The sequence below is a fragment of the Megascapheus bottae genome, chromosome 4, assembly GCF_031878675.1.
Source record: "Megascapheus bottae isolate mThoBot1 chromosome 4, mThoBot2.hap1, whole genome shotgun sequence".
NCBI classification, from domain to species: Eukaryota; Metazoa; Chordata; class Mammalia; order Rodentia; family Geomyidae; genus Megascapheus; species Megascapheus bottae.
Window position 1 is genome coordinate 44,251,324 of NC_143512.1, and position 24,274 is coordinate 44,275,597.

At 41.2% G+C, this 24,274-nt stretch overlaps 1 protein-coding gene and 1 pseudogene across 2 annotated transcripts; one reads left to right on the plus strand and one right to left on the minus strand.

The window, feature by feature from the left end:
* Positions 1-1,177: 1,177 nt before the first annotated feature.
* On the plus strand, positions 1,178-22,431 carry Cdk7 (cyclin dependent kinase 7). Of its 2 annotated transcripts, XM_090331773.1 has the most exons (12): positions 1,178-1,362; positions 1,708-1,767; positions 4,739-4,772; positions 6,509-6,576; positions 8,968-9,036; positions 10,276-10,386; positions 15,155-15,273; positions 17,318-17,417; positions 19,045-19,131; positions 19,440-19,589; positions 21,051-21,198; positions 22,202-22,431. In XM_090331773.1, the coding sequence occupies exons 1-12, from the start codon at positions 1,297-1,299 to the stop codon at positions 22,228-22,230; spliced, it is 1,041 nt and encodes a 346-aa protein (XP_090187899.1). In that variant the 5' UTR covers positions 1,178-1,296; the 3' UTR covers positions 22,231-22,431. The 2 variants fall into 2 exon arrangements, with proteins under 2 accessions (XP_090187899.1, XP_090187900.1); XM_090331774.1 differs by lacking the exons at positions 6,509-6,576; positions 8,968-9,036 and having other exon boundaries at positions 1,179-1,362.
* On the minus strand, positions 14,313-14,816 carry LOC150064360 (SKA complex subunit 2 pseudogene; annotated as a pseudogene).
* Positions 22,432-24,274: the final 1,843 nt, after the last annotated feature.

Below are 24,274 nucleotides of genomic sequence, written 5' to 3' on the forward strand. Positions count from 1 at the left end.
TGGAGCTCAGTCTAAACCTTCTACAGATTTAACATAGTTCCATTCTGACAACTAAATTATTTGGTTTCTTTATGAGAAAAAAAAAAGCAGAACAATCTGAAAATTCCTTAAATCCGCTAAGAAATTGGGAGTCTCGGGGTAAATATATTGCTCTCCCTTCCCGGTAAAACTGAGGAGAAATATAAATCCAGAAAATCACGGCTTGTTTTCAGCAGGAGCCACTGCTGGAGCAGGAATACTTCACAGCACGATCGCTGCAGTAGTCACTCCGTCTAAACACTGCATGTTTCACTTAATCCTCCTGAAGACCAATGTGCAGCCGGGCGCCGGGTCGCTCAGGCCTGTCATCCTACAGAGCTTGAGATTTGAGGATCCCAGTTCAAAGCCGGCGGCTTGGCAGGAACAGGCTGTGAGATTCTTAACCACCGGAAAAGCTGAACCGGGAGCTGCCTGCGGCTCACGTGGTATAGCTAGCTTTGAGGGGCGGCGCCCAGGCAGGGCCCGGCATGCGCGCGCACACACACACACACACACACACACACACACACACGCGCGCGCGCACACATGCACGCACACACTCCGTTTCCACTTTTTTTTTTTGGTCGGTTGTGGTGCTTGAACTCGAGGCCTGGGCGTTGTCGCTGAGCTCTTGAGCTCAAGGCTACTGCCCTTCCCCTTGAGCCACAGCACCACGTCCGGTCTCACGGTCTTTAGTCCCGGGCGGGCTTTGAACCCCGATCCTCAGACCTCAGCCTCTTGAGTAGCTAGGATTCCAGGCGTGGGCCACCGCGCCCGGCTGACACCGTTTCCACGGTCCAGAACCGGGGGCCCGACACTGGCGTGGGCTAGGTCTCTTCGTGAAGAGGAGCCGGGCTCCAGAACCCGGCCCTCATCTGACCTGGTCAGCATCGGTGGCCACGGCACGCGCTGGATCAGAGGTCCGAAAAGGACGACGGGTAGAACAAGGCTGTCTTCCGCACCAGTTCCTCGGTGAGCAGCCCTGACGGGAGGAAGCCACCCCAGTTAAAACCGTTCCCGCGGGACCCGGTGGCCGCCGGAAACAGTGTATGCGGCCGGCCTCACGTGACCACCAGCCGCGGCCCAGCTTTGCTCCCCTCGCGCTGGCTCCACCCGGACGCTTCGCTTGGCTCCGCCCATCCCGGAAGTAGGGGCGGGACCTGTGACTTGTGGGCGCCTAGGGGACGGAAGTAGCTTTCGGAAGCTCTCGGCTGGCTTTAAATTCCTGCCGTCTCGGGTGCTGTGCGCTTACTACCTGGGTCCGGCGTCGCGCGCCCGATGGCTCTGGACGTGAAGTCTCGAGCAAAGCGCTATGAGAAGCTGGACTTCCTCGGGGAGGGGCAGGTGAGACCCGGGACTGGTCCGGAGGGCCCCGCGCGGAGGCGCCTCGCCGCCGCCCCGGGGCTCGCGGACGTTCCCCGGCCGCCGGCTGGCCCCGCCGGCCTGCCGCCTGGTGTTCTTTTCGGTGGGGGAGGCTAAGAGAGCCGTCCTCAGGAGGCCGCCCCGCTCCAGAGCCGGCCAGCGCTGTCCCGGAGCCGCTGTCACCCGCCCGGGGACGCGGCCTGCCGCCCGCGCTCCGCCCGCCCGCCCGCTGTTAAAACCAATCCATAAACGGAAAACGACCCACACCGCCACGGGAACGTTCACAAACCTGTTATTCCCGGTGCTGTGTTTTTCTCTTCCCTCTAGTTCGCCACGGTTTATAAAGCCAGAGATAAGAACACCAGCCGGATTGTCGCCATTAAGAAAGTGAGTCGCCCTTGCTGTGGTCGCTTCTCGAAGGTGGCTTGTGTGAGGAGTTCGTTTGGTGGCTGTTTTACTGACCTTGATGACTAGTGCTCATTACTGCCTCGTGTTCCAAGATGGAACCTTGGGTTCTTTTTTTTTTTTTTGCAGTTCTTGAGACTTGGACTCGGGGCCTGGACACTGTCCTTGGACACTTTTTCCTCAAGGCTAGCACCCTGTCACTTGAGCCACTGCACCACTTCCAGCTTTTTCTGTGTATGTGGTACTGAGGAATAGAACTCAGGGCTTCATGCATGCCAGGCGAGCACTCTACCTCTAGGCCACACTCCCGGTCCCATTGATTTCTAGGGATATGAATTAAAATGAAGAAGAAATGGTATATTTTCAATTCAGTTGTTGAGTGAGGGAGCAAGTACTATTCAGAGCACAGGTCTGTTTGATTTATGATCTTTCCTAGGTCACAGGCTCTGCCACTGTGTCATAGATACATAGAGACAGATGTGTCTCTGTGTAGACACATCATGACAGGTTTTTGCAAGATTAACAACATTTATGTGCTTCTTTTCCCCTGCAGCTGTTCTGATGTGCATTTTCTAAAACAATTTAAGGATCTTTAACCTTGCCTTCATTCAAAAGATTTATAACATTTATAACATTCTGTATGGCAGCACTTTGGCCTACATTTTTAAACTTAGCACTCCAGTCTTGAAGTAGATGAAAGTATCCATATTTTGCAACTGACTTGCCTGCGGCTAAGATGACTTGTTGAGGACATAGCTAGAATTGCTGAAGCTATCATTTGACTGCATGAGTCCTGATGCCAGCCAGATGTGTTGCTCTTTCCCATCCCATTGAAATCTAAAACCCTCACAGGATACTAAGATGGTGTTTCTCTCTCATACCCCAGGGCCTGTTGGTAGGGTAGTTGTCTTCTGTCTTCCTGTGTGCCTGTTGTTGGTTTGAATTTGTTTCTCCTTCAAAAATTGTTGAGCCAGTAGTTTGGCCTAGTGGTAGAAAGCTTGTCTAGCATGCATGAAGACCCTGGTCCAATTCCTCAGTACCACATACATAAAAAAAACAGAAGTGGTACTGTGGCTCAAGTGGTAGAGCTCTATCTAGCCTTGAGAAAGCCCAAGGATAATGCCCAGGCCTTGGGTTTAAACCTAGGACTGGTGGGGAAAAAAAAAAAAAAGCCGCTTTCCACCATCCAGTCTCTTAGGCACTTAATACCTGGTTTATTCTTTTCCTCTCAATAGTTTTGCCATCATGTTTTGTTGGTTTTTTTTTATTTCATTACTTTCCATCCTTGTTTCCAGTTTGTTTTGTGTGATCCACCACTATACCCACTCCTTCATAAAACCTTGACTCCTTCCCTGTCTTTGCAGTTTTATCCCTGATTTGTTGTATCCTAGCTACACTGACTTTCTAATCTTTGGACACACTAGGTTCATTCCAGTCCCAGGATCATGGTATTTGTTCTCTTATTGGTACTTTTTCTCTTCACAATTTAGTGATTAATTCCTTATCATTCAGGATTCACTTAAATGTCTCCTCAACATAGAGGTGCCTTTTCTGTTCATTGCTGCTCAAATGAATATTCCTTCTTTCTTCCTTGTTCTTTGTAATCATTCTTTCCTGATCACCTTCAAGTCATTTATCAAGATTTGAAACCCTCTTACCTGAGTTTATGGTGTATATAATTCCACTGCCATTATATTGGAACTATGCCGAGTACATTTGTATATGCACTTTTTTTTGTTTTACTTTTTTATTAAAGAATTTATTAACATTGATTTTTTATATTTCAAATGACATGTTTAACAAACAAGTATTCAGGAAGGGAATCTCTACATACAATCACTGGCACTTGGATTTTAGAACATAATTAAAATTAGGCTGAGGGTTTGTATGTCATAGATACATATTAATCTATGTAATAAAACATGTCTATAGAATCATAGGTTTTTATGTCTATGTAGTTGTTGTGTTTATATTTCCAATACCATATCCATAGCATTGGGTACGCAAATATTGAGTCCTCAATCTTGTACTGTTTGGATCTAATAGCCACATATTAAGGATACCATGTGCCCTGCAAATGCCATTATTTTATCTTGTCTGTTGGCTATGTGGAATTCTATTGTATATTTATGCCACATTTTCTATATCCATTCATCTGCAGTAGTCAGGTGTCCTTATCATATCTTGGGTTATGATGTTCAGGGTAGATGCCCAGAAGTGGTATGGCGGGATTGTAGGGAAGGTGTATTTTCAGTTCTTTAAGAAACCTCCACACTGCTTTCCAGAGTGGCTGAACTAGCTTACAGTCCCACCAGCACTGCAGAAGGGTTCATTTTGTACATGCATTCTTAAAATGCACTATCTTAGATACAGTATGTGTGCGTGTGCAGGGAGGCTTGAGATGGGACTATCACCTAAGTCCAGGAATTCAGGACAATCTAGGCAATACAGTGACACTTTTTTCCCCCCTATCCTGGGCCTTGAACTCAGGGTCTATGCATGGTCCCTGAGCTTTTCTGCTCACAACTCTTGTCCAGTTTTGGGGGGAGGGACTAATTGGCAATGAGGTCTCTAGATCTTTTTTTTTTTAATTGAAAAATTTATTAACATTCATTTTTACATCATATTTCAAGTGTCTTGTTTAACAAACAAGTATTCAAGAAGGGAATCTATATATACAACCATTGGCACATAGATTTTTAGATCATAATTAAAATTAAGCTGAGGGTTTGTATGTCATAGATACATCTAGATCTTTTCTACCTGAGCTGCAATCTTCCAATCTCAACTTCCTAAATAGCCAGGAGGCTGAGTAGCTAGGAGGCTGAGAGATCAATGATAGGAGCTACATGTGTCTGGCTTGTCTTAACTGTTTTTGACATGTTTATAAATTTTCCCTGTTTAAATGAACACAGTTTAATGTGTGGGTTTTTTTTTTTCCCATTTCTATTAGATCAAACTTGGACATAGATCAGAAGCTAAAGATGGTAAGTGTTACATATAATTTTACAGGGTGGGAAATACTTTTGTTCCAACTGAATAAATAAATGAAGTTTATATGAGAGCAATGGTTCTGATAATTACAGTGTCCTAGAATAATAAAAGATAAGCTCAGGACAGAGAGAGGACACTGGATGATTTTCACTTATTTGAAGTACATGGAAAGCATTAAGGTTGTTCATCACTTCTCTTGCTGTCCTTAGTACTATTTAAATTTTTAAATTTTCTGGTTTCTAATTACGTTGAAACATAAGGATGCATCTTCATAGCAAGTGACCAGAGTTCAATCTGGGAAGGATTTATTTTTGACTCCAAAGCCTTATTAGTGTCTTTAGTCATCAAAAACAAAAACTTTTTTTTTTTTTTTTTTTTTTTAACCTATCCTCACCTTGAGCTCAGGGCCCAAGCACAGTCCTTAGACTTTTTTTTTTTTTTTTGCCAGTCCTGGGCTTGAGCTCAGGGCCTGGACTTTTTCAAAGCTAGAGCTGTACCACTTGAGCATCAGCACCATTTCTGGCTTTTTTCTATGTATGTGGTACTGAGGAATCGAACCTGGGTCTTTGTGCATGCTAGACAAGCACTCTACCACTAGGCCAAACTCCCAGCCCCACAGTCCTTAGACTTTCTAAAAAAAACAAAAATAGTTTTTATGAAAAAGAACCATCTATATAAGTGCCAAACCCAGATATTTTAGTTCTATCCTTTGTATTTCTTACCACTAATTGACCTTGAGCATAAATAATCAATTTTAATATGTGTAGGACAAGAGAAGAAAGGAAAGCCTATTTACTTACTCCTTGTCTGCTATTTGCCTATACATGTTCTTAGCGCATGGTTTTCAGGTTAAATGAGTAGTAGATAATATAAATACGTTTCATCATCTATCATAATCTGGTTGAAATTATTTTTAAATAAAACAATGGCCGGTAATCCTAGCTACTCAGGAGGCTAAGATCTGAGGATCATGGTTCAAAGTCAAGCTTGAGCAGGAAAATCCATGAAAAACACTAATCTCCAGTAAACTACTCTGAAAAAGCCAGAAGTAGTGCAGTGACTCAAGTGGTAGAGTGCTACCCTTGAGGAAAAGAAGCTCAGGAACAGTGTCCAGGCCCAGAGCTCAAGTCCCAAGACTGGCAAAAATAAATATATAAAAATAATAGGCTCCGGGGGCCGGGAGTTTGGCTTCATGGTAGAGTACTTGTCTAGCATGCACAAAGACCCGGGTTCAATTCCTTGGTACCACATACATAGGAAAACCCAGAAGTGGTGCTTTGGCTCAAGCGATAGGGTTCTGACCTTAAGAAAACCCAAGGACAGTGCTCAGGCCCTGAGCTCAAACCCAGGACTGGCAAAAATAATAATAATAATAGTAGGCGCTGGGAATTTTGCCTAGTGGTCAAGCAAGCACAAAGACCTTGGTTCAATTCCTTGGTCCCACATACATAGAAAAAAGCTGGAAGTGGTACTCTGACTCAACTGGTAGAGCACTAGCCTTGAGAATGCCCAGGGATAGTGCTCAGACTGACTTTAAGCCTCAAGACTGTCAATAATAATAGTAATAATAACAACTGTAAAAAATTGATACAGAGTAATCAAAATCATCCTATTTTTCTGTGAAATATTCTTATTTTTCAAGATTACAAATCTTTTCTAAAAAGTAATGCATTTGAAGATAGTTCGTTTCATAATTATTATCTAACTCTTGTGTTGCCTTTTTACATAGGTATAAACAGAACAGCTTTAAGAGAGATAAAATTATTACAGGAGCTAAGTCATCCAAATATAATTGGTGTGAGTATGATCTAAATTGCTGATGTTTGGGACAATATCTTTTCTGAATGTGGGGGCTATGATTTGTCAGCAAGGTGACATGTTATAATGGAGTCTGAAAGTTTACATTTCAGCCTGAAATGTATTTTCTATCCTAATTATTCCTATGGGCAGTCTTTAAAACTATATGCATATATTTGATTCCATCCTGAAGCCCTTTAGCACATAGTTGAAGAGCATCAGCCTACATTCCAAACCCTTCTTTTTACTTACAACAGATCCTAAGCAAATTCTCTCTCAACTGTCTACACAGTTCTTACCTCATAAGATTGCCCAGAGACAAACTGACTGAAAATGTGTAAACTATCTGAAGTAGAGCCTACTGTGGGGAATATATGCTTTCATTGATTGATCAGGGTAGCCCTGAACTTGTAAATTCAAGTGATTCCCCTCTTCCTTGGTCTTCCAAGTAACTGGGACTTGGTATGTACTACCAAGAAATATACCTGGAAAATGTTTTGTTTGTTTGTTTCTTTCTTTCTTTCTTTCTTTCTTTCATGTGTGTGTGTGTGTGTGTGTGTTGGTCATGAGGCTTGAACTCTGGGCCTGGGCTACCACCCTACCCCTGGAGCCATAGCGCCAATTTTCTAGTGGTTAATTGGAGATAAGAATCTCATAAGAGTCTTATGGACTTTAGTGCCCAGGCTGGCTTTGAATCTCGATCTTCAGATCTTAGCCTCCTAAGTAGCTAGGATTACAGGCGTGAGCCACTGCGCCTGACCCAACTTATTTTTAAATTAAAATTTACGGGGAAAACTTAAGTATTTAAATTTGGAAAAATAAACTTTTGGGTGAGGCTGGTTTTTTTTTTACTGTGCTTTCATCATGTTTACAAAATAGCTCTTGAAAAATACAGAGTATAAAGACAAAAAAACTGAGCAAACAAGTCAAGGGATAATATTTACGTAATGTGATAGCAACAGTCTAAATGATGAAAAATAGAATTTAAAAGTTATAGCACAGAAAGGGTCTAGGTTTTTAGTTTGGCAACTTGAATGTAGTTGCATAAATTGTTTCATAAGTTGAGCTCCAGTGGCTCAAACCTGTAATTCTAGCTACTCAGGAAGCCGAGATCTAAGGATCCAGGTTTGAAGCTGGCCCAGTCAGGAAAGTCCATGAGAGTCTTATCTCCAATAAACTGGAATTGGTACTGTTGATCAAGTGGTAGAGTACTCGCTACTGAAATAGGCACCTTTGCACTTAGCCATTATCTGACCATCTTTAGTTTTCAGATAGTAAGAGGAAGCCAAGATGACTGCAAAACAAAGATGTAAAAAATAGAAATATTGTTTACGAGACATTACAAAGTCAAGAGGAAAATGCCGAGTCTAAGGGGAAAAGATTGTCCAGATTTCGAACATTAATTTAGAAGACTAGGGAAAAAGTGAGGCAAGTGACCCAGTGATAGAATAGAGCACAACAGAAGTCATTAGGCTTTGCCATGTCTGCTCCAGTGTTCTGATTTCTAATTGGAGAAAGTTCTTTGATGCATATACAAAATTAGCTGGGAGTTTGGCCTAGTGGTAGAGTGCTTTCCTATCATGCACGACTACCTGGGCTTGATTCCTCGGTAATACATACATAGAAAATGCCAGAAAGGTCCTGTGGCTCAAGTGATAGAGCTCTAGCATTGAGAAAGCCTAAGGACAGTGCCTTGAGCTCAAGCTTGGCAAAAAAACAAGAAAGGAAAATTAGCAGCACTATAAATACATGCTTAAGTTAAAAACAGTTAATTCAGTTGGTATGAAAATACCATTTCAAATTCTATGCTGCTGTCAGAAAGAAAGACATCGTCCATTTGTAAGGAAATGGAAAGACTTAGAAGTAAGCCAAACTCAAAAGGAACATAGGCTCAATGGTTTCCCTCATTTGTCATAGTCAGTAGAAACATTGGGCTTTTCTAGCAGAGATTCACAATAGAACAAAATCTAGATACATAAGGCCATGCGGTATGACACTAAATGAAAGGACCTCCAGGATATAGAAACAAAAGCCATATAATGAGTGATTGTTGTCCTTAATGTACTATGTTTTCTCTTATCTCTTTTGCTGTCCCTTGGTTATCTCATATTGCTACAGTATTTCACCTTGTTATCTGATATACTGTATATATGCATATTTGGTTATTTGAAATAGGATAGGGAATGGGGGAAAACAAGATGAGGGGTGGGGGTGGGGGGAGGGAAATAGGGACCAAGACATGAGAAAGGGTATTAATGTTTGTGAAGTAATGCACCTTCTATCTGGTGAATATAATGTAGCCCTTCTATTAATTACAATAAAAAAATATATGGAAAAAAAGAAAATACCATTTCAACAATATTAGCTTTAAAAAAATAATTTGTTTTGCAGCTCCTTGATGCTTTTGGACATAAATCTAATATTAGCCTTGTCTTTGACTTTATGGAAACTGATTTAGAGGTAAGATTAAGATTCTTAAGACCTTATTTTTCCCCTCTGCTTTATCAACAGAGGGCCTAAATGTTTACTTTCTTAAATGTGGATATTCAAAAACTACTTAATTTTGTTGAAGACTGGATGGGTACTAAACCCATCTCTGATCTCAGATATATTGTTGACATTTAGCATATTCCTAGTATTAAATATAAACATTGAGATTTCATTAGCATTTCTGTTGGATTTTTGTTGTTGTTGTTGTTCTTTTGGGTGTTTTTTGTTGATAGTATGACTTGAACTCTAGGCCTGGACGTTGTCCCTGAGCACTTTAGCCCAAGGCTACCACCCTACCCCTTGAGCCATGGTGCCACTTCGGTTTTCTGGTGGTTAATTGGGGTAAGAGTCTCATGAACTTTAGTGCCTGGGCTGGCTTTGAACTGTGATCCTCAGATCTCAGCCTCCTGAGTAGCTAGGATTACAGGCATGAGCCACTATTCCCAGCCTTTTTTTTTTTTTTTTAACCAGTCAGGGCCTGGCACTGTCCTTGAGCTTTTTCAAGGCTAGCATTTTACTACTTGAGCCACAGCACCACTTCCAGCTTTTGTGTATGTGGTTCTAAGGAATTAAACCCAGGGCTTCATGCATGCTAGGCCACATTCCAAGCCCTTCTTTAGCATTTTTATCCAGTTCTGTAATAGTTCATTGACATTTTTTAGAGAATTGAGCATTAGAACTATTAGAATTTCAAACTTTTGAGGCAGGCAATATGGCATAGTGGTAGTGTTTGAGTAGCATGCACAAAGCCCTGGGTTTCATTCCTCAGTACTACATGCTCAGGCCTTTCTGCATGCTAAGCACAGCCCTGCCACAGATGCTCTTTAGTCACCTCTGAAAATTCTTTTTATGTGTGTGTGGGTCCTGAGGCTTAAACCCGGGCCTGAGCGCTGTCCCTGAGTTCTACAGCTCAAGGCTACCATCCTACCCTTGAGCCAAGCCCTTCTGCCCGTTTTCTAGAGGTTAATTGGAGATAAGAGTCTCAGGTACTTTTTTTAAAAAAAAAGCCTGAACTGGCTTTGAACTTTGATCCTCAGATATCAACCTCCTGATTAGTCATCTGAAAATTCTACTAGTGCCTCCTAAGGAGAACTGGGTAATCTTACTTGAGATCCTTCTACGTGAATGTACCAATTAAAAATTTTTTTTGTTCTATAGAGTTAATTTGGAATAACTAACCATGCCTATATATTGTCTGCCTATTGAAAGGTTATAATAAAGGATAATAGTCTTGTGCTGACACCCTCTCACATTAAAGCGTATGTGTTGATGACTCTTCAAGGATTAGAATATTTACATCAGCATTGGATTCTTCATAGGGTAAGAGATGGCTATTTGGTTTTGCTTTGTTGATATTGTTTGAGACAATATCTTACTGTGTAATAGAGGGTAGCCTGCTGCTTACTATGTGGCCTAGGCTGGCCTAGAACTCTAGATCTGTCTTCATGCTTCAACCCCCTCAAGTACTGGGATTATAAACCTAATATCACTACAACTGGCATCGTGTTCTTTTCCTTTTGTTCCTATTAAATTGTAGAAAGCTGCTTTAGGGGCCAGGAGTTTGGCCTATGGTAAAGTGCTTGCCTTGCATGCACAAAGACCTGGGTTCAATTCCTTGGTACCACATATACAGAAAAGGCCGGACGGAAGTGGTGCTGTGGCTCAAGTGGTAGAGCTCTAACCGTGAGAAAGTCCAAGGACAGTGCTCAGGCCCTGAGTTCCAGCCCTAGGACTGGCAAAAAAAAAAAAAAGTGTGTGTGGGGGAAAGATGCTTTATATTTCTATGCTATATATCTGATGTCCTTTGATCAAAACTTGTCCTTTCTGTTACACTTTCTTATTCCCCTCCCCACTTTTTTTCTCGGTTGTGGGACTTGAACTCTGGGCCTGGGCACTGTCCCTGAGCTCCAGCTCAGGACTACCCCTTGAGCCACAGCACCACTTCAGGTTTTCTAGTGGTTAATTGGAGATAAGAGTCTCATGGATGTTAGTGCGATGTTAGTGCCGAGATGGCTTTGAACCACAGTCCTCAGATCTTAGCCTCCTGAGTAGCTAGGCTTGAACCACTGCACCCCGCATTATTCCTCCCTCCCTTTTTAAAACAATTTTAACAGGTTCTTTTAGGTGATTAATTGAAGATAAGAGCCTCACAGCCTTTCCTGCCTCAGGTTGGCTTTGAACTGTAATCATCAGATCTACTCAGCCTCCTGAATATAGGCCTGGCCCACTAGCACAGGCTTTATTATTTTATTTCAAAACTTGTTCCAAGCTTTCTTTCTGTACCTGTGTGTGTGTGTGTGTGTATACATCTGCCAGATGTGTACCTGTAATTCCAGTTACTCAGAAAGCAGACATTAGAATTAGGGGCCAAGACAAGCAAGAAGTTTATCCATCTCAGCCTGTCAAAGATGTGCATGATGATGTGTGTCTGTCACGTAGGAAGCAAAAACAAAAAGAAGCATGCCCAAGCTGACCTGGTCATAAATCAGTCTGTTGTTTCAGATATTGTAGTTTCTATGAAGCCACTATTTGAAAAATAACTAAAAGCAACAAAAAACTGGGGACATAGCTCAAGTGTTAGAGCTGCCTAGCAAATGTAAGGCAAACCCATTATGGCCACCAAAATTTTGTGTGTGTGAAATACACACATACTTGCTGTCCTGGAAATCAGTAGATGATGCTGTGAAAACCTCAAATTACTCCGTGAAACTTGGAATCAGAAAACATCCAATTTTTCATTTTTTTTTCTCCCTGTATGTTTTTCATATAGGAAGAGCTAAGTTGCTACATGATCTGACTAATTTTGTATTTTTTTTCATGGTCTACAGATGATAGAACTAAGGTGTGTTGGCTTTTAAGTCCAGTGTTCTTTGTCTTATACTGTCATATAGGAAAGAAACAGGAAGGGCCTGGATTAAACAGTCCTAAAATATCTCTAAAAACTGTATTTCTGTCAGCTCTAAAATTTTATAAAATGAAATTTATAAAATAATTGGGGTCAACCATGTTATGAGAAAGGGTATCAATGTTTGTGAAGTTATGCACCTTCTATCTGGTGAATATAATGTATCCCTTCTATTAATCACAATAAAAAATTATTAAAAACAAAAATAATTGGGGTCTGGCCAGGAGTTTGGCCTAGTGGTAGAGTGCTTGTCTAGCATGCACAAAGACCCGGGTTCAATTGCTCGGTACCACATACATAGAAAAAAGCCGGAAGTGGTGCTGAGGCTCAAGTGGTAGAGTTCTATCCTTGAGAAAGTCCAAGGACAGTGCTCAGGCTCTGAGCTCAAGCCTAGGACTGGCAAATAAATAAATAAATAAATAATAAAATAAATAAATAATAAAATAATTGGGGTCATTTTCTGGAACATTTATCTGTTGGAATAAGACTGACAGTTTAGCTAAGTTCAATGTCCTCAGGTATTCTTTTCAAATAAATAGCCAAGGACAAGTGAGTGTGTGCATACATACATACATGTATAGGTATGTTTGTATTTTTTAGATCAGGTTCTCATTGTGTAACCCATGCTGGCCCTGTACTTGATATTATCATTTGTGGGCCTCTGAGTGCTGGAGTTACAGGCCCTCAAGAAATGCTTAGCCAGTAATTCTCATGTTAAATTTAGCAACCCCTTTTTTTTGGGGGGGAGGGGCGGTCTTGGGGCTTGAACTCTGGGCCTGAGCATTGTCCTTGAGCTCTTCAGCTCAAGGCTACCACCCTACCCTTACCAGACCTCACTTCCCATTTTCTAGAGGTTAATTAGAGATAAGAGTCTCAGGTCCCTCAGGCTGGTTTTGAACCTTGATCCTCAGATCTTAGCCTTCTCATTAGCTAGGATTACAGGTGTGAGCCACCATGCTGGTTGGCTCCTTTTTGTTTTTTATTTTGGTCAGCTGTGGGGTTAAACTCTGGGCATGGGCATTGTCCCTGAACTCTTCAGCTCAAGGCTACTGCTCTACTCCTTGAGCTACAGAGCCACTTCCTGTTCTCTGGTGGTTAATTGAAAATAAGAGTTTCTTTCTTGGACTTTTTTGCCTGGCTGGCATTGATCCTCAGATCTTAGCCTTCCAAGAAGCTAGAATTACAGGCGTGAGCCACTAGCACCCAGCTTTAGCAACTCTTTTTTTTTTTTTTTGCCAGTCCTGGGCTTGAGCTCAGGGGCTGAGCACTGTCCTTGGACTTTCTCAAGGCTAGAGCTCTACCACTTGAGCCTCAGCACCACTTCTGGTTTTTATCTATGTATGTGGTACCAAGGAATAGAACCCGGGTCTTCATGCATGCTAAGCAAGCACTTTAACCACTAGGCCAAACTCCCACCCTAGCAACTCTTTTTAACTTAGTACTGATAGTATAGATTTTTTTTTTCTATCACACAAAAGCCAATTTATTAAATGGGTTTTGAATGGTCACAATAATGTATCCTCATCTGCAATCAGAACCTTCAAAGATAAAATTATACACATATATGTATATATGTAAGATAGTACAAATACTTTGCCTATCCTTTAATTTTTAAATCATATTCACACATTGACCGAAATGTAAATATCCTTTTACATCAGCCAGAATCCCTGTATTTTCCAAGCTAAATAAAAAGAAAACAAGATACCAGTGGCTCACTCAAGTAATCCTAGCTACTCAAGAGGCTGAGATCTAAGAATTGAGGTTCAAAGCCAGCCTGGGCAGTAAAGTCTGTCAGACTCATCTCCAATTAGCCACCAGAAGACCAGAAGTGGCTCTGTGGCACAAAGTAGTAGAATGCTAGCTTTGAGCAAAAGAGCTCACGAATAGTAACTGGGTCTCAGGTTCAATCCCTATGACCAATAAAAACAAACAAAAAATACAGATAGAAAATAGTATTACAGCCAGTGGCCTGATGGCTCAAGCCTGTAATCCTAGCTACTTAGGAGGCTGAGATCTGAGAATCAAGATTCAAAGTCAACATGAGCACTAAAGGACCTGAAACTCTTATCTCCAATTAGCCTCTAGAAAAAGGGAAGTGGTGCTGTGGCTCAAGGAGTAGGACGGTAGCCTTGAGCTGAAGAGCTCAGGGACAGCACCCGGGCCTAGAGTTCAAGCCCTATGACCCACAAAAAAAAAAAAAAACCCACAAAAAAAAAAAATAGTATTATAGGACTTCCTTACCTGAAATCACAAAAGTTTGTGTATATACATGTGTGTATTTATAAATGTATATGTGTGTTTACATTTATTCTTCCCCATTCAATTCTTTTGGCTGAAATTCATTCATATATTATCTGCCTCATATATTATCTGAAACTTTCACTCCTTTACTAATGTTCCACCTCCAGTTGTCATCTTGCTGTGGAATTATCTCTTCTTCATAGAGTTCTTTTCAAATTTCATTTCATCATAAATCTGGCATGTGAGGTTTTAATTGCTCTGTCACAGTTTTCTCTTCTTCAGTCAGTGGTGACAACTCCAGATCTGTATGATTTTGTAGTTCTTTTATCACCGTCATAGTCTTATTCAAAGTAACACAAATGCGGCTCTTAGTTTCTTTCTGCTCAACAATGACTGGCTTAAAACGTGCATACAAGGTTTGGTATCGAGACGTTAAGGCTGTCAATTCCTTTAAAGGTGTAACTGGATTTTTCTTGCCTGCTGAATCAGGGTGATTAGCCTTGATTTCATATTCCAGCCTATACTGAATGTAATCCAGATCAGAATCAGCTTTCTGGAACATCAGTTCCAGCTTATCGACCTCCGCATCCGATCTTCGCATCCATGTTGAATAGTTGACATTCCTCAGACGGGGCCCCAGCCCCCAGCCCCGCTTAAGCTGCAAGGCGCACTTTCAGTGTAGATTTTGAGGAATGTTCTTTATCCTTTCTAAATGTGTTCTTTTTAACTAGTTTGTTATTAAGTTAGTAGTAACCGTGGATTATTGGGTTCATACTGTGAGGTAGCCGTTATGTCAGTGGTGGGATAATAGGCTTATGTTTGCATCCCCAGCTTATTAGTGATGTTTACTAAGCTTAAACTTAAGCCAACTAAATGTATTATGATGGGATTTTCCCCAACCCTATTTATTTATTTTTCTTTTCAATCTTCATGATATAGGATCTCAAACCAAACAACTTGTTACTGGATGAAAATGGAGTGCTAAAACTGGCAGATTTTGGCCTGGCCAAATCATTTGGGAGCCCTAATAGAGCATATACACATCAGGTTGTAACCAGGTATGATCCTTTAACTGGAAGCTTATTCTGTGCACACTTTTGGTCCTAATGAGCATCAAGTATGATGTATGTTAGCATAAACATAATTCATGACTTGTATTCTTACAAGTTATGCCTCTTCTCTTTTTTTAATTTTGTTTTTATTTTTGTTGTGCTGGCTTGAACTACAGCTTGAATTCAGGGTCTGGGCATTCTCTGAGCTTTCACTCAAGGCTGGTGCTTTACCGCTTGAACCATAGCTCCTTTTTGAGCTTTTGGGGGTTAATTGGAGATAAGAGTCTCATAGACGTTACTGCCCAGGCTAGCTTCAAACTGAGTTTCTCAGATCTCAGCCTCCTAAGTAGGTAGGATTATAGTTGTGAACTACAGGTGTCCAGCCCATAGTCCTTTATATATTGTGCATATTTTATTGTGTACAGCTATATCTAAAAAATTAACCGACTCCGCAGATGTTTCTTCCATAGTGCCTACTTTTCTTTTTTTATTAATGTGAATTGACTTCAGCTGATTCTCAGTCTCTCTGATAACTTCTCAGAACACTTTTTCATATTATTTGGCTAAACTAGAACTTCTCTACCTAATCACCTGATTTATTTCCCTTACATTTATTATATTGGTTAGTCCTGATTCTGTAAATGTAGACTTACATCTACATCTGTGTAAATGAAGATTTTTCTATCCAAATATGTATACCTGAATTGATGTGTTAGTAATAATTATGATTTCATTCTATCTTTGATGTGTAAGAAACCGGAAATCACATTAAATACATAAGAATAGTAGTGTTGATCACTCTTGTTTGGATGGCATTTGTTAATTTTTCATTTTTCTCTTTTTTTTTTTTTTTTTTTGCCAGTCCTGGGCCTGAGCACTGTCCTTGGACTTTCTCAAGGCTAGAGCTCTACTACTTGAGCCTCAGCACCATTTCCAGCTTTTTTCTATGTATGTGGTACCGAGGAATCGAACCCAGGTCTTCGTGCATGCTAGGCAAGCACTCTACCACTAGGCCAAACTCCCGGCCCTCATTTCTCTATTTTTTTAAAATTATTTTGTCCCCTTCTAAGTAGGTCTTACTATCAGTCCCCTGAGCCCTGAGTAAGAAGTAAGAGTTATGGGTAGTTGAGGTAGACACCGGGATAATTGATTATTCAGATGCTTACAGAAATAGGGATCACATACATGCACAGTGTATTCTGGCAGACTCTCATCTACCAGTTCTTTATATTTTTCTTCCTGGATATCAAGTGACATTAGTATCAAGTTATAATGAAGAATGAAAATTGACAAATTGATTTAGCAAAATGGAATTATTGATGACCTCAACAGAAACCATTCTGAGTAGTAAGAAAGATTGAAATCTGGTTGAAATGTGAGTAAGAGCCAGGTGCTGGTGTCTCTCCCATACTTGTAATCCCAGCAGCTCAGGAGGTGGATATCTGAGAATCACAGTTGGAGCTAGCCTGGCAGGAATGTCTGTGTAGCACTCTTATCTCCAACTAACCAGCAAAATGCTGGACTGGAAGTCTGGCTTAAGAGGTAAAGCACAGGGGTCAGGAGTTTGGCCTAGTGGTAGAGTGTTTGCCTAGCATGCACAAAGACTGGGCTTGATTCCTCAGTACCACATACATAGAAAAGCCAGAGTGGTGCTGTGTCTCAAGTGGTAAAGCACTAGCCTTGAAGAAAGCCCAAGGACAGTACCCAGGCCCTGAGTTGAGTCCTTAGGACTGACAAAAAAGAAGAAGAAGAACAACAAGAAGTAGTAGTAGTAAGGCATAGCTGTGAGTGAAAAAGCTAAAGAAAGCAAGAACGAGTACAGGCCTTAGTTTAATCTCCCTTACCAGCACAAAAAAAAAGAAAAAGGCAAAATAAAAGCTTCGAAAGCTGGAGGTGTGACTTAAATAATAGGAGTTCTATGTTGCAATGGTAAGGCCCTGAATTTCAACCTTGTACCTAAAAGAAAAACGATAAAACAAAATGTGTTTAAGATGAAGAAATGCTTTAGTGAGTTCATTCTCAAATGACATGATTTCTTTTTCTTCTTCAGGTGGTATCGGGCCCCTGAGTTGTTATTTGGAGCTAGGATGTATGGTGTGGGTGTGGACATGTGGGCTGTTGGCTGCATATTAGCAGAGTTACTTCTAAGGGTAAGACCGAAACAAGTGGATACACTGGGGCATCCCTGGTCACATCTGTTATTCTGGTGACTCAGGTAGCTGAGATCTGAGAATGAGGATTTGAAACCAGCCCAGACAGAAAAGTCCATCTAACCACCAAAAGGCCAAAAGTGGAGCTATGGCTCAAGTGATAGAGCAGAGGTCTTGAACAAAAAAGTGACAGTACCCAGGACCTGAGTTCAAGCCCCAGGACCAGCATTTAAAAAAAGGTAGAGGGCTCGGCCTTGTGGTAGAGTGCATGCCTATGCTTGCACAAAGACCCAGGTTCAATTCCTTGGAACCACGGATATAGAAAAAATTGGAAGTGGTGCTGTGGCTCAAGTGGTAAGCTCTAGTCTTGAGAAAGCCCAAGGACAGTGCTCAGGCCCTGAGTTCAAGTCCCAGGACTGGCCAAAAAAAAGAGTAGAACACTTGCCTGACATGTTTAGTAAGGTCCTGGGAAGAGTCAGCATGTATTACCAAAAGTAGAAATTAAAAAAACAATTAGAAAAGGGGAAAGAATATATATAAGAATATTTTTTTGTATGTGTATGTTGGTCCAGCACTTGAACTTAGGGCATGGACGCTGTCCCTGAGCTTTTTTTTGTTCAAGGCCAGCCCTCTACCATTTGAGCCACAGATCCACTTCTGGCTTTTATTTTAGTACTTGACTGGCAATAAGAGTCTCACAGGCTGTGGGGAGGGAAATGGGGACAAAAACATGAGAAGGGGTATCAATGTGTGAGAAGTAATGTAATCGTAACCCCTCTGTACATTATCCTGACAATAAAATTTAAAAAAAAAAAAAAAAAAAAGAGTCTCAGGCTTTCCTGCCTATGCTGGCTTTGAACCACACTCCTTAGAGTTTATTTTCCTTTGTAGTCTGAGACTGGGATTTGAATTTATTACCCGAAACTTTTATTCATTGGTTAGTACTGTACCAACTGAGCCATGTATCCAACCTGATAAGTGTACTTTTTATTTTATTTTTTATTTTTTTGCCAGTCATGGGGACTGAACACTGTCCTTGGGTAGAACTCGACCACTTGAGCCACAGCACCACTTCCAGTTTTGTTTTTTTTTTTTTATGTATGTGGTACCAAGGAATCGAGCCGGGGTCTTCGTGCATGCTAGGCAAGCACTCTACCACTAGGCCTCATTCTCAGCCTAATAAGTGTTCTTTAAAAAAATTTTTTTTGCCAGCTCTGGGCCTTGAACTCAGGGCCTGAGCACTGTCCTTAGGCTTTTCTCTCCAGACTAGCTCTCTGCCACTTGAGCCACAGCAGTATTTCTAGCTTTTTCTATGTGTGTGGTACCAAGGATTCGAACCTGGGTCTTCATGCATGCTAGGCAAGCACTCTACCACTAGGCCAAACTCCGGGCCCAAGTATACTTTTTGATACAAAACAAAACCAAAAAAAAAAAAAAATTATGGAATAGATTTTACCATACTGTTTACTATGATAGCTGCGGCAGGATCAAATTTTATATTCATTATATATCAAACTAAATTTTTAGTATTCTTTATGTACTTTCCATTTTTCTTACTAAATTTACAGGGTTGTATAATGAACTATCACAGAGAACCTTGCCAAGTCTGCCTGTTGCTTTCTTTCAGGTTCCTTTTTTGCCAGGAGACTCAGATCTTGATCAGCTAACAAGAATATTTGAAACTTTGGGCACACCAACTGAGGAGCAGTGGCCTGTAAGCCTTCATTCACTTCTTTGACATGCAGTTAGCATTCTGTAAAGTTACTTCATTGTAATGTGCTTTCTCAGCCTCCTGAGCTAGGATTGTAGGTGTGAGCCACTAGCACCCAATTTCATAGTTATTTTTACATAGTGTACATGGAATGTAATGACTATATTTGCTTATACATTTTTAAAGAAGGTTAATCATACATCATTGTATAGTATATACAGATCATTATATTAACTGTAAATAATGTTTTTTATTCCATCTACATGATTTTGGCCTTTACTTAAATTTGAAATGTCAAAATATTTTTCCAGGACATGTGCAGTCTTCCTGATTATGTGACATTTAAGAGTTTCCCTGGAATCCCATTACAACACATCTTCATTGCTGCAGGAGATGATTTGCTTGAACTAATACAAGGCTTATTCTTATTTAATCCTTGCACTCGAATTACAGCCTCACAGGTATTTTAGCATCTTGTTTATATTATGAAATATAAAAAAAATCGGGGCCAGGAGTTTGGTCTAGTGCTAGAGAGCTTGCCTAGCATGTACGAAGACCGGGTTTGATTCCTCAGTATCACATACACAGAAAAAGCTGGGAGTGGTGCTGTGACTCACATAGTAGAGCGCTAGCCTTGAGGAAAGCCAAGGACAGTGCTCAGGCCCTGGGTTCAAGTCTAGGACTGGCAAAAAAAAAAAGAGAGAGAGAGAAATATTAAAAAAAAAATCATCAATAACATTAATAAAAGCAGAATATCATAAAAATTTATAACATTATTTAAAGATATTTTGTTTTCAGGGATAATAAACTTTGTATTTTCCCAAAGCTACAAGCTGTATTCAATCTGATGTTACATAAGTAGAATACACTTGCTTAGCAGTAATAGATTCATAAAGCTATATGTGTGTATATAGTTTCTCTCTCTCTCTTTTTTTTTTGTCCTGATATTGGGGCTTGAACTCAGAGCCTGGGTACTATCTCTTAACTTTTCCCACTCAAGGTTGGCCCTCTATCACTAGTGCCATAGCTTTCCTTTTGTAATTTTTGAGGCTAACTGGAAATGAGAGTCTTACAGACCCTGCCTGGGCTGGCTTTGAACTTCAGTCCTTAGATCTCAGCCTCCTGAGTAGAAGGATTACAGGTGTGAGTTGTAGGCACCTGCTTATATATTCTTCATAGGATATCTTTACATGATTTGGAATTGGAGTATATGTGGATGTTTTGACAGACGATTAATTCTTTTTTGTAATTGTTAAAGTGATGTATAGAGGGGTTACAGTTACATTAGTCAGGGAATGAGTAGACTTAGAGCTCTTTATAAGCCAATTTTTCTCTTGATTTGAGCATAGAGCTCATTTTTAGAAAATAAAAATGTACTATGTCTTTTCTTCTTCTTTTCTTTTTCTTTCCTTTGGTAGTTTATGGAGCTTGAACTCTGGGCCTGGGTGCTGTCCTTTCGCTCTTCAGCTCAAGGCCAGTGCTCTGCCACTTGAGCCACAGCACCACTTCCAGTTTTCTGATGATTAATTGGAGATAAGAGTCTCATGAACTTTTCATGCCTTTTCATGCCCAGTCTGACTTTGAACGGCCATCCTCAGATCTCAGCTTCCTGAGTAGCTAGAATTACAGGCGTGAGCTGTGGGTACCTGACTTAATATCTTTTTAAGAATAGTTTGTAATTAATCTAGACTATCCAACAAAAAAAGGATTAGAAGGAGTTTCGTTTTCTTAGAATAATAGAAGTATTGGCCAGTCTTAAGATTAAAAATGATTATCAGTAATTTCTATGTCCAGATACTTGACATTAATATTTCTTTGTTTTGGGAATGGAAGTATTTTTCATGTTCTCTCTGGAGGTTGTTTTCCTCAGTGCAGTCAACATATCCACTTAAACCTCATCTTGTTTTCTTTTCTGTGAAAAGGCACTGAAAACCAAGTACTTCAGTAACCGGCCAGGTCCAACCCCTGGCTGTCAGCTGCCAAGACCAAACTGTCCAGCGGAGGCATTAAAGGAGCAGTCCAATCCAGCCCTGGCAACAAAACGGAAACGAACAGAGGGCTTGGAGCAAGGTACTCATTCCTATTGTTTCCTTGTTTTGTGCCAGTCCTGGGGCTTGAACTCAGGACCTGAGCACTGTCTTTGGGCTTTTTCCTCAAGGCTAGCACTCTGTCACGTGAGCCACAACACTACGTACAGCTTTTCTCTATGTGACACTGAAGAATTGAACCCAGGTCTTGGTGCATGCTAGGCAAGCACTCTACCACTAGACTAAACTCCCAGCCCTCATTCCTATTGTTTTAAGAAATGAACTGGGCATGGTGTCTTAAGCCTATAATCCTAATTACTTGGGCAGTAGAGATCGGGGTTCTTGGTCAAGCTGCCTTGGCAAAACGTTTAGGACGGACACACACACACACCACACACGCGCACACACACACATACACACACATACACACCCCGAGAATGGCTGGGTATGATAGCATGTTCTTGTTATCACCCCAGACATGGGGAAGGAGGAACGTAGCAACCAGGCTGGCCAACATATAATTCCAAGACCTTACCTCAAAACCAGTGTAAAGAGCCTGGAGGAGTGGCTCAAGTAGTAGAGCACCTACAATTCCTAGGCCAATGCTAGAGGCTCACATCTGTAATCCTAGCCACTCAGAAGGCTAGGATCTGAGGATCATGGTTTGAAGCCAGCCTGGGGCAAGGAAGTCCATGAGTCCTTTATCTCCAGTTAACCACCAGAAAACCAGAAGTGGTGCTGTGGCTCAAGTGGTAGAGTAGTATTTTTGAGTAGAAGTTAAAAGATAGTGCCTAGGCCCTGAATTCGAACCCCAGTATGCATGAACACGTGCGCACGCGCGCGCACACACACACACACACACACACACACACACACACACACACACACACACACACACACACACACACACACACACACACACAGAGAGAGAGAGAGAAAAAATCCTTCAATACTGTATGCTTGATGTTTAAAAGGGTCTATAGGAGTGGAGTAGGATCTCAGAGATTAAATGCCAATGACCTTTTTTTGTTTCATTTTGCTTTTAGGAGGATTGCCTAAGAAGCTAATTTTTTAGTTACAGAGACCATGGACAGACAGTCTTTGCTATTGAAGAAAATAGTCTGAAACGAAAATAAAAAAAAAAGTAAACATTAAGTAAGTGCTATAGGAGTGAAATTGTAAATACTCTACACATGTAAAATATGTAAAATTATGGGTTATTTTTATTAAATGTATTTTAAATAAAAAAACTTTTTCTGATTTGAGTATAAAAAAATGAGTAGTGTGGTTCATTGAAATGTGGAATTGCCATGCATTTGGGAAATGCTTATAAAAATAACAGTTATAGCTAGGCGGGCACGGTGGCTCATGCCTGTAATCCTTGCTACTCTGGAGGCTGAGGTCTGAGGATCAAGGTCAAAGCCAGCCAGGACACAAAAGAACCTGAGATACTTATCTCCAGTTAATCTCTAGAAAACTGGATGAGGCTTGGCTCAAGGGTAAGATGGTAGCTTTGAGCTGAAGAGCTCAGGGACAACATCCAGGCCCAGGGGTAGGGCAGTAGCCTTGAGCTCAAGGACAGCGCCCAGGCCCCATGACCCACAAAAACAAAAAATTTCTGTGGGTTTTTGTTCCTTGTCTCCCTCCCAAGGAAATAATTCAGAAAAATACTGTGTGCTCTTTCATTGTCTTGCATGCCAATTTATAAGAATGTATGTATTTTATGTAAGTACGTATACTATTTGGGGTTTCAATGTTGCGTATGAGCGCCTGGAGTGTAGCTTAGTGGTAGAGTGCTTACCTAGCATGCATGAAGCCCTGAGTTTGATTTCTTGGTACCACAAACATAGAAAAAGCCTGAAGTGATTCTGTGGCTCAAATGTTAGAGCAGTAGCCTTGAGAAAGCTCAAGGACAGTGTCCAGGCCCTGAGTTCAAGCCCCAAGACTGGCACACACACAGACACAAAAAAAAGTTTATGAAGGATACTACGATTATTTATTTAGTTATTTATTTATGGTTGAGATACTGGTGCTTGAACTCAGGGTCTGGTCAATGCTTTTTGCTTGATTCTAACATTTTACCCACCATATCTCCAGTTCCAGCTCTTTGGTGGTTAATGGGAGATAGAGCCTCACAGTCAATCCTGCGCTTCAAGCTGTGAGCCTTTGATCTCAGCCTCCTGAGTAGATAGCGTTAGAGGAAGGAGCCACCAGACCTTAGAGGAAGGCAGTAAGGCAAAAAGAAAAAAGAATGCGTAATATATTGGTATTTGTGAAAAGAAATGACTGAAGTAGGAAAATTTTTTTAAAAATAGCTAAGAAGGCCGGGCATAGTGGCTCAGGCCTGAAATCCTAGCTACTCAGGAGGCTGAAATCTGAGGATCTCAGTTCAAAGCCAGCCCCTGCACTAAAAAAAAACTGCTATCTGGCTTTTTTTTCCGGGATGGGGAGGGGTGGGGAGTCAGTCATGGGATTTGAGCTCTTCAGCTCAAGGCTACCATCTTACCTCTGGAACCACAGTGCTACTTGCTGTTTTCTGGTAGTTAACTGGAGATAGTCTCATGGACATTAGTGCCCGGGTTGGCTTTGAATCGAGATCCTCAAATCTCAGCCTCCTGAGTAGCTAGGATTATAGGTGTGAGCCACCATGCCCTGCTTTTTTTTTTTTTTTTAACCAGTCCTAAGGCTTGAACTCAGAGCCTGGGCACTGTCCTTGAGCTTTTTCAAGGCTAGCACTTTACTTCTTGAGCCACAGCACCACTTCCAGCTTTTGTGTATGTGGTTCCAAGGAATTGAACCCAGGGCTTCGTGCATGCTAGGCCACACTCCAAGCCCTTCTTTAGCATTTTTATCGAGTTCTGTAATAGTTTATTGACATTTTTTAGAGAATTGAGCATTAGAACTATTAGAATTTCAACCTTTTGAGGCAGGCAATATGGCTTAGTAGTAGTGTTTGACAAGTGAGAAGAGATTCCATGTCCTAAATAACCCCTGATACTGTTGCCTTTAGCCTCACAAGTGCTCAATTGCAGGTATGCTCTACCACACACTCTCAGTACCCTCTAGAATAATTACTTGTGTGTGGGGGGGGTATTATTGGTACTGGGATTGACCTTGAG

Bases quoted from the DNA above. Each gene is read 5' to 3' on its own strand.
- Cdk7 (XM_090331773.1), top strand. From the start codon at position 1,297: ATGGCTCTGGACGTGAAGTCTCGAGCAAAGCGCTATGAGAAGCTGGAC. The intron at 1,768-4,738 runs GTGAGTCGCCCT...CATTTCTATTAG, and splicing joins GGATTGTCGCCATTAAGAAA to ATCAAACTTGGACATAGATC. The intron at 10,387-15,154 runs GTAAGAGATGGC...TTCATGATATAG, and splicing joins AGCATTGGATTCTTCATAGG to GATCTCAAACCAAACAACTT.